Below are 11202 nucleotides of genomic sequence, written 5' to 3' on the forward strand. Positions count from 1 at the left end.
TGATGGTTTTCGATCCTGCACCCTGTAAAGGACTTTCATCATACAGGTGGTGGCCATGAGAAAAAAAATGTATTCCAGGAAACACATCACGAATTATATACTAACTTCCTCATCATAGTGCCATTTTAGTAATACCCATGAGCTAATTTGTGCAATTTCGTTACAAATTCAATGTTTTATGCAAAGATTTTAGCAAATACAGACTAGGAGTGATTCCTTGCACCAAGTTTCTGAATCGCTCAGACAGAGAATGTATTTATAGGAGGAGATTTAAATAGACACGTGGGCAAGGAGACAGGCAACTATGGAGGTTTTCATGGTGACCATGGTTTTGGGGAGAGAAATGAGGATGGGGAAGCCATCTTGGATATTGCAATGGCATACGATCTCTTTTTAGCCAACACCTTCTTTAAGAAGAGAAAAGAACATGTGATCACCTACAAGAGCGGGTCGTCAAAAATACAAATAGATTTTTTTTCTAATGAGGAAGGGGGATCATATAATTAGTAAGGATTGCAAAGTTATATCGGGAGAGAGCTTGGCTAATTAACATCGTTTGTTGGTGATGGATGTACATATCAAAAGAGAGAGAAAAAAGAACAAGACCTTGAAGTGCCTAAGGACTAGATGGTGGAATCTAAAAGGAGAAAAACAAGCCATTTTTAAAGAGAAAGTAATCACCCAATTTGTTTGGGATAGAGAGGGGAAAGCTAGCCAAATGTGGGATTCCATGGCTAGTTGTATTCGAAAAGTAGCAAAAAGGGTATTAGGAGAGTCCAAGGGATTTGCTCCACACCAAAATGAATCTTGGTGGTGAAAAGAGGAGGTACAGACAAAGGTTAAGGCTAAGTGGGAATGTTGTAAAGCCTTATACAAGGATAAAACCGATGAAAACGATGAAAGGTATAGAATAGTGAAGAAGGAGGCGAAGAAAGTGCTGTGAGAGAAGCTAAGCTAGCGGCTTTTGACGATATGTATAAGAGACTAGATACCAAAGAAGGAGAGTTGGATATCTATAAACTAGCTAGAGCAAGGGAAAAGAAGACAAGGGACCTAAACCAAGTGAGGTGCATCAAGGATGAGAATGGAAAGGTTCTTATTACAGAGAACGCGGTCAAGGGCAGATGGAGATGTTATTTTCATAATCTTTTCAATGAAGGACATGAAATGAGTACTTCTTTGGGGGAGTTGAGTAACTCAGAAGAGTGTAGAAACTACTCCTTTTACTGCCGAATTAGGAAGGAAGAAGTCTTTATAGCATTGAAAAAGATGAAGCATAGAAAAGTAGTGGGCCCCGATGATATATTGATCGAAGTGTGGAAAGTCTTGGGAGAGACGGGTATAGCATGGCTCACAGACCTTTTCAATAGGATTTTGAAAACGAAGAAGATGCCAAACGAGTGGCGAAAGAGCACTTTGGTGCCTATCTACAAGAATAAGGGCGACGTACAAAATTGCATGAACTATAGGGGTATTAAGTTAATGAGTCACACAATGAAGCTCTGGGAGAGAGTAATTGAGCATAGACTGAGGCAAGAGACACGAGTCTCGGACAACCAATTCGGGTTCATGCTAGGGCACTCAACCATGGAGGCAATCTATCTCTTACGAAGGTTGATGGAAAGACATGAAGATATGAAAAAGGATTTGCGCATGGTCTTTATAAATTTGAAAAAAGCGTATGATAGGGTCCTGAGAGACATTCTTTGGAGGATTTTAAAGAAGAAATGAGTACGAGTAGCATATATCCAAGCTATAAAGGATATGTATGATGGAGTAAGGACTACTGTAAGAACTCTTGAAAGACAAACCGAAAGCTTCCCCATAACTGTAGGGTTACATCAAGGCTCATCTTTAAGTCCTTATCTTTTTGCATTGGTAATGGATGAGTTAACGGGATATATTCAGGATGATATCCCTTGGTGTATGCTTTTCACAGATGATATAGTGTTGATAGATGAAACTCAGGAATGAGTAAATGTGAAGCTTAACCTTTGGAGAGAAGTGTTGGAATTTAAAGGTCTTCACCTAAGTCGGTCAAAGATAGAGTATATGGAGTGCAAGTTCAATGCAAATGGAGGCTCAAATGAGTTAGGGGTGAGGATTGGAGATCAGGAAGTACCAAAGAGCGACAACTTTCACTACCTAGGATCTATCTTGCAAAAGAACGGAGAGTTAGGATGGAGACCTCAATCATAGAATACAAGCTGGATGGATGAAGTGGAAGAGTGCATCTGGCGTGTTGTGTGACCGTCGTATGCCATTGAAGCTCAAGGAAATCTTTTATAGGACGGCAATAAGGCCAGCAATGCTTTATGGCACAAAATGTTGGGCGGTGAAGCATCAACACGTACAAAAAATGGGTGTAGCGGAGATGAGAATGCTTCGTTGGATGTGTAGGCACATGAGAAAGGATAATATTAGGAATGAGGATATCTGAGATAAAGTAGGAGTAGCCGAAATTAAAGGAAAGATGAGAGAAAATCGGTTACAGTGGTTTGGACATGTGAAACGATGACCTACTGATCCTTCGGTTAGAAGATGTGATTATGGGACAGAGGTTCAGGGTCGAAGGGGTAGAGGAAGACTTTGGAAGAGACTCTAAGAAAAGACTTAGAATACTTGAATCTAATAGAAGGCATGACACAGAACCGAGCGCAATGACGTTCTAGGATTCATATAACTGACCCCATTTAGTGAGAAAATGCTTTGTTGTAGTTGGGAGAAAAACGGCCTTAGTCACTCGCTGAGAGAGATAAACTCATGATTATATCCAACCTGTAAAACTGAAATCTCGCTTGGATTGTTTCACTTAAAAATATCTGGCAGGTGTTGGTGTCTTAAATCCTCTTTCGGTTGGATTCTTTCACTTTAAAATATATCTGTATACAACAGTATTCTCTTGTCAGAAACTTATATACCTAGTAAAAGCTAGATCGATATGTCGAAAGGGAAAATTTTCTCTGCTGTCAAATTCTGTGTAGGTGAGCATCGAAAAATAGGAGAAAGTGAACATTTAAAATGGTTGTTGAATTTGTTCGTTGACCCTTGCCTGTGATGAATATGGGGAATTTGGGAGAATGGTAGGTCCTAAGTTTTACTGAATGTAAAAAGTAGTGACTAAATTGAAAAAGATTGTTGCTTGTAATTGAACCTGAGCAGACTATTTAGTTCTCTATTATTGGCTCACCCGAAACTTCGTCTCGGCTTTCAGTAAGACCATGTTTCGAGGCTTGAGAAATTTTCGAGCAAGAGGGCTGGACCACGTGGTGTCCGGCCTAAGACACGGTGGGGATGGTTGCACGGACTCAAGAATCTCTTGTTGTAGTTGACACCCTATTATATTTTCTTTGTACGAGGTACCTTATTCATCATTGACCGTTGTATTGAAGTAAATTTTTTTTGACATTATTGAGGTTTTTATTAACGAATTTAGCAAGTATAATCCTATTTATGAAATTAACGATATATTTTGGGCTAAACTATGGAGGATTTTGGTTAAGTCACACAATGCGCAAGTTATAATAATTTAGTTTGAACTTTCCTATAATCAAATTTAAGACTTCTCGCTTACAAGTAAACAAGAATATTACTAGACCGTAATTTTAAATGACCAAAAGTATAATCCTATTTCAAGATTTTTACAATATTATTAAAAATGGTTTTTAATTCCGATTATTTATGATTAAAAACTATTTCCATGAGTAAACTTTTGGGTTGAAACAGAGATGACACTTTGCTGGGTTGACAAAAATTAGAAAATATAAAAAGTTGTTGGTATCCTAATGTACTAATGCAAAAAATCGTACACATGTTTAAGAAAAAGACGTGAAAATGTTTAGTTGGTTGTTAATTAAGGAGACACTTCAAACAAGAAAACATCCTGATAGATTTATCAAAGATTTGAATAGTAAATGCGCTTTTTGTGGTATATATATCAGATTAACACCAAAATGATACTTTTATTAAAAAAAAAAAAAAAAAAATCAACAATTATGCTAAGTATGTTTGGAGGTTAGCTCCAGATCACCATCAAAATGTAAACTCAAATGTAAGTGCTGCCAAGGATAGTAAGAGGAAGATTGTTAAGTCTAATGAGCTGACCAAATGGCATCCGCCGGAGGCCCCTTTTGTGAAGATTAACTTTGATGGATATGTGGTAGGGAATAATGCGGCTGCTGGTTTTGTGATAAGAGATGGTATTGGCCAGCTTATCATTGCTGGTGCTTTGAACTTTGGTGAAGTAACTATCCTTGTGGCAAAGGCTTTGGCTTTAATGGAAACTCTTAAGTGTTCTAAACAGAAGGGTTTCCTTCGGATTTGTATGGAGGGTGATTCCAAACTTGATGCGGTTCAGGGCTTTTGTGGTGTTTTTTGGAGACTTAGACCAATCATTGATTCGGTGGCTGACTTCCTCCTTTGTTTATATTCAGTGGAGTTCTAATTTTAGAGAAACTAATTTTGTAGTTGATGTTATCGTGAATGCTAGTCATTCTTACCAAAACATGTATATTTGAAATAGAAGTATTCCAAATATGGCCTCTAATGCTCTTTTATTCAATTATATTGACATTGATTGTCGTAGAGGTTTTTTCCTTTGAAAAAAAAGGGAGACAACCACATACACTCCAACGGATACAATATTAGGGTCACTGAACTGTCAATGACAATGAAGTTTGAGACGAAAATGAAAAAAGGATATTTTACCACTTCTGTTTTAGGTTGTCAAAACTTTACCACTTCAAAGTAGAAGAAAACTAAAGGCACTTGGGCATGCACCGACTCACTTAAGACTCTAGTGGGTTTTGCCCATTTATCGTTGATCAATTTTTGTGCATCGACACCGATGGGTAATGAAGATCTGAATTTGACTAATTGGCTCTGGTCTTTTATATTCAAGTTTTAATCTTTTGAAAGACTGCCTTGCAAAAAAAAAAAAAAATTATGTGCCTCATATAAATGTGGTATACTTTCTAGTTTAAACCCATATTAGAATTTATAAAGAATGGAACTCACATTAATTATCAAACTTATCAATTGTCGAGTTTAAGAGCATCTCCTATTATGCTCTCTATTTTATGCACGCTTTTGTTTTAGGTGTGTCAAGTTCTAGTTTTCGAATTTAGGGTTTTGTGGCTTCATAATGGAGATCATAAATTAAACCAAAGGTATTATTGTACCATTAGCTATATAAAACTCTTATGATAATCAAGGAAAGACAAATAAAGTTCACATTTCTTGAATGGGTAATGCTAGAGAGACTAAATTTGTAAATTAAATGACAAGAAAGTTGACGATTGAGTTATTACTTAAGTGTTGATAAACGTACTCATTCTTATTAGTAACAAATCATTTAGTATGCAAATTTTGTTTACAAATTTTATCTACAAATTTAGTCTCTCCAAAATTATCCTTCTTGAATTGCGGCTTTCTCTTTGCCTTAGTGGGTTGGCTTGCGTCGATTTTTCTTTCCATGTCTAGCAATTTGGCTTGGCTCATTCCCAGCGTATAGCACTCAAGGACGTTCTCAAAATAAGACTATTTCGGAGGCACAATCTAGGATCCAGTTCGCAATATCATTGAGGGATACCAAAACCAGTGAAATAAAAAGGTTCTTAGCTGCCTTTTTTTTTTATCATCATTTAATGTTCATTATTATTTTTGTACATGTAACATTATATGTATATATAAATAGTATGATATTCAGAGACAATAATTGGATACCTTTTTCCCCTCTATAGACAATAATTGGATACCTTTTTCCCCTCTATAATACCAACAATAATATCCTTAATTATAAGTTCAATCACACATCTGTATCATTGCAGATGAATCTTCTGGACGAACAGAATATATATAATATTATAATCTCGAAGAAAATTTGAAAAGATTGATTAAGAACAAATGCTTTTCGTAAATTAAGATCACTAGGATTTACAGAAACATGTGGAATGGAAAGTGACGTATACTTAACGGTAAACAACTAACTATTAGGTCTACAGGAACACACACACGACCTTATCTTCTTCCAATCCGAATGACTTCGTGAGTGAGACCCACCTAAAAAGCCAAAACCACCAGTCCAAGTCAACCTTTTGTAACTCCCACCTCCCTCATCGATCGACTACTATATCTACGCTCATCTTCTGCCATTACCTGGGCCTTTCTCTCCCTCTTCTCCTCTATCTCTCTCTCTCTCTCTCTCTCTCTCTCTCTCTCTCTTGTGCAGAATGAGAAAACCTTGCTGTGAAAAAGAAGGCACAAACAAAGGAGCTTGGTCTAAACAAGAAGACCAAAAACTCATTGATTACATTAAGACTCATGGGGAAGGCTGCTGGCGATCTCTCCCCAAGGCTGCAGGTGGGTTTCCCATTTGAACAACCGTCGTGCGATTATGTGCATTTTTATGTCTGTATGTAAAACTACTTTTTCTTCCTAATCATGAACTTATAAATGGCTTTGATATTGTGAATATATTAGGGTTGCACCGGTGTGGCAAAAGTTGCAGGCTAAGATGGATAAACTATTTAAGGCCAGACATCAAACGTGGTAACTTTGAGCAAGATGAAGAAGACCTCATCATCAAACTACATGCCCTCCTTGGCAACCGGTAAGTACCAATCATCTCCATCCTCTCGTTCTCTCTTGCCGGATATCTGACAACACGTGTCTTTATGTTGGTGAGATTGTCTGGCAAGAACATTTCCTGCATATATAATGTATGTATATAGATTGTTCAACTGAAAAAAATTGTATATATGACTTATATTCGCATGTATTAATTAACTTTTAGCGCGTGATTATAAAGGTCAACTATATATATATGTACACCTAATGGTGTAACGTTACATTTCATGCATGGGCTGTTAGGTGGTCGCTGATTGCTGGAAGGCTGCCCGGTAGGACGGACAATGAGGTTAAGAACTATTGGAATTCTCACATCCGGAAGAAGCTAATAAAAATGGGTATTGATCCAAATAACCATAGGCTAAACCAGATTATTCCTCGTCCAAATCCGCAAAACGATTGCGTTTCACCTGCTGCAACATCATCTGGGTCAATGAGCAATATTAATGCATGTACTAAAATACCATTGAAATCCTCAGATGATCAAATTGATCATAAGGCCTCGGAAGCTGCGAGTGTTCTTGAAGATGAAACATCTGGTCCATCACCTCGTGACTTGAATCTTGATCTCACCATTGCATTTCCTGAACCTTCACTTCACGTTGAGGAAGGGATGCCAAAGCTTATCAAGGGGTCGAACACTACTGCTAGAGAAATCGAAACAAAACTCCAGCATTTGCCTACCCTTGTGCTTTTCAGATAATACATATTATAGTGTGATCAAGGAGGTATATATAATTACTCTCTGGCAAGGTAGCTGATCTTTCTGGCCGGGAAAAAAATGAGGAATGATTGTCTGGTTGCGGATCAAGAGTTGTGATTTAGTATTGACAAAGAGCTAGCCAGATTATTGACTAATTTATAACATGGAGGTAAAGAAGGACCAAACACTTCATGTAGCTGCTAGAATTCCTCTGTATAATGTAGATAGATAAATTCTTGGATGTAGCATATTCAATAAGTTGGAGACGATCAAGTACTGCAAATTAATCTCTAAGTCAATAAAATGATGAATGAGACAGGTGCACAACAATCATCAATCGTGATTGTAATTTTATCCTGGAAGGCGAAAAAATTGACTTCAGATGACTAGCTAGGGGAGTACATATGATCATATGTTATGTTTATAGTAGTATAGCTATCTATCAAGTTATGAACAATTGAACATACATATTTTTGTTGCTCAATTTAGTCTTTTCATTTCCAAAAATCTCTTTTTATTCTCTTCGCAAAATACTAATTTATAAGTATTTTGTTAATGATAGTTATGATTATGAAATAACCCTAGACGGACATATCAGTATTTTCCTTTGTTAATGATAGTTATGATTATGAATAACCCTAGACGGACATTATCGCTTCTTGTTAGCATGTGTAAATTAGGTACGCGAAGACTATTTGGTGCTTCCAGAAAAAAAAAAAAAAAAAAAAAAAAGAAAAAAAAAAGAAAAAAAAAAGGGGAATTGGTGAATACCATCTTTAATTAACACCAAATCAGGGTGCTGCTTATTTCCCGTCATACAGCAGTACAATCTGTCAGCCATATAGCAAATATATAGATGATAATATGTAAAGAGATAGAGATAGAAAAGCATACACAAGATGTACATGATTTTCCCTAAGTTGGGCTATACCCAAGGTAGAGGAGCATTAAAAGTGAAGAGTTTACATGATACAATGGTTTAAGCATAATCATCATTAGTGGGTTCTAATAGTGATTTAAGTACAATAATGGCATTAGGGATTAATTGTAGGAGGATGATCTCTTTTTATTGTTGAGGAGAGTCTTCGGCTTTCGTCTGTTGTAGATGTGGACTCTAGGAGCTTTATAATAACATTGACTATGTCTTGTTGTGATTGGCCTCATGCTTGGAGAGAAACCCTTATGCTTTGACATAGGTGTCTCAGTACAAATCCTTAAGTGGGTCTCTGAAGGTATAAAGTTGACCGATGCTTGGTAATTTCGCGATTGGTATGATGTTTGCATAGCCTAATTAAGAGTCAATAGCATGCAAGAAAATGTTAAAGAACCGAAGAAAATACACACCAAGATTTTTGCATAACCTAATTGGGATCTAAATCCAAACTGTCTATTTTGTAGTTTTCATGTAAGAATTACTTCTAAAAAAGAATAAATAAATGGGTTATATTATTTGAACATACAAAACAGACACATTCTCCGATATAAGAAAGACTCATATAATGACATATGACTCTTTTGTATTAGAGAGTGAGTAAATGTGTCAATTTTCTCTGTCTAAATAATTTTAGCATAAATTAAATTGAATTATCATTGTGTTGTTTTGTTTGATCAGAGTTTAATAAAAAATGATTTTCATTATGGTTGATTATTTTGTAAGAGTCATCATTGCATAAGTTACTCAAGAAACATATGAGCGATTTGGATCACAGGAATCTTTGAGGGATGGTCCAAGATGCAATCCTTTTTCATTTTTCTTCCATAAAAATGGAGATGCTTCATATAAAAGGGCTGGGGATTACCTGACCTCTTGTATATGTATTACATCAGTTTTTGTTCATATGGATTTAGCAACAGAATAACTGTAAGAATATGTGCTATGATTCGACAATGTGGCTCTTGCCAATTAATTGACATGACACATAGATATATTCGTTGCTTATTGTGTACTAGACGTTGATAATTTTGTTACATGAGGAGAATCAAATTCTTGACATGTTCAATAAAGATTCATGCAGTGCTCTCTTAGTGGTAATACAGATGACGCACATGGCAGTTGAATTATGTTCCCTGCAGGGCTAGGCCGAAGGGGTTACAAACCAAGAACTGTTAATATCTAATTCGTCTTTTTTTGTCGTGTGATGCTAGAAAAATTAAATTTATAAACTATATTTTGTAAACTAAATAACATGAAAGTTAGTGATTGAATTATTATTTAATCGTTGATAAATGTGCTTATTTTCTATTGATAACACCTCATTTAATTTGTTAATTTAATCTACAAATTTAGTTTCTTTAACTTTACCCTTTTTTTTTTTTGCCATTTGGGGCATGCAGGTGTTGACCTTTGAAAGTGTGGATTATTATTTATTGGTGTCCTTAATTTTAAGGCTTGACGGGCTGTTGAGAACTTTAGGCAGCGATATCTATATCTATATCTATATCTATATACATATATATACATACATACATATATATATATATATATATATATATATATATATTTGTCTTCACACATCTAACGCAATTGTCCATAAAACCCTGTGCTGCATGCAAAAGAAATTAATCCTAACCATCAAACCAACCTAACGGCCTAATTCACCTTTCACAATTGCCACAGGTTTTTTTAACCCAAAGAATGTTGTTTGTTTTGCGTGGTAAATTACTTTAGTGGTTAGGGGCATCTTTTTCAATGCACTACTACGTACGACTCAGGATGCCACGTTTTGTCTTAATTACCAAATTAAGTACATGCAAAATAAAAAATAAAATAAAAAAAACCTGTTGTTTGATTACTATCGTTCACATCTTTGTTTTTTAAGGACATGCATGGGAGAAACTGGGGCTTTATGCCCAACTTATGCCACATAATATATTTGGTAGAATATGCAATATACTGCGATTAAAATTTACCCTTCTTTTTTATTTTTCCTTTTACTAGTTCCTTGAATAAAGCCTCAGGGAGAGGACAAGTTTTGATAATTCAGTTCCATGATAACGCGCCCAGCTTGAGAAACTTGAGGAGCCTGATATGACTGCATGAGTTGGGCGGAGATATGAGTGGCGAGGATGCGTCTTATAGAGGGAAACGGATGAGATTTGAGAGTGTGAAACAGAGAGAGAGTAACGAGTGTGGAGGAGAGATAGATATACATAATACATTTATACATGGGTCGATAAGAAAAAGGGAGAGAAAGTGATGGGGAAATTGATCAGATTGTAGAGTGGTTTTAAGTTTTACCACCATTGGTATAAAAATTAGTTCGGGTGGGTTAGGTTTTATATATATATATATATATATATATATATATATTTTTTTTTTTTTTTTTAAATTTATTTATTACAAACAATATTATACAATTCTAATTTACATTAAGGGATAAGATGAGGTTTAAACTCACGATTATTGAAAAGAAAGATACCTTATTCAACGGGGCGTGGGCTAGACTTTGTTGCAGGAAACTGGTTTTAAACTTAGCGAACAAGCTAATGTTGTCTTTAATTGATGATGGACTTTCCTTAACACTTAAAAAATGCAAGATTACTAAAAAATTTGTTAAAAATTTACAATTGTAAGGGAGGGTGCATGGCTTATCTACAACACCCCAACCACCAAGTTGGGGCTGACGACAGGGAACGATGGATGGATGTGTGCCTCCAAAAGTCAATCTTTACGGTACACGTCCTTGGCATAACTATCGACGTGTAAGCTCGTATTTGTATAATGTGTTTAATTAGGCCTAGAGATAGGGAGTTTCAACGGGTCAACATCGATTTCTTCATCCCATTCAAGTTTCAATCCTTTTTTCCAAAATGACTAAATACAAAATTATGTACGATAATGATTTAAAAAATCGAATAGATACATGCAAGAT

At 35.8% G+C, this 11202-nt stretch overlaps 1 protein-coding gene across 1 annotated transcript; it reads left to right on the forward strand.

Annotated features, from left to right (window-relative positions):
• The first annotated feature begins 6151 nt into the window (after positions 1-6151).
• On the forward strand, positions 6152-7814 carry LOC137740006 (transcription factor MYB8). Its single transcript, XM_068479791.2, has 3 exons — positions 6152-6360; positions 6481-6610; positions 6871-7814. The coding sequence occupies exons 1-3, from the start codon at positions 6231-6233 to the stop codon at positions 7328-7330; spliced, it is 720 nt and encodes a 239-aa protein (XP_068335892.1). The 5' UTR covers positions 6152-6230; the 3' UTR covers positions 7331-7814.
• The last annotated feature ends 3388 nt before the right edge of the window (positions 7815-11202 follow it).

Source organism: Pyrus communis, chromosome 9, assembly GCF_041283825.1.
Source record: "Pyrus communis isolate YQ-2024b chromosome 9, ASM4128382v1, whole genome shotgun sequence".
Taxonomy (NCBI): Eukaryota; Viridiplantae; Streptophyta; class Magnoliopsida; order Rosales; family Rosaceae; genus Pyrus; species Pyrus communis.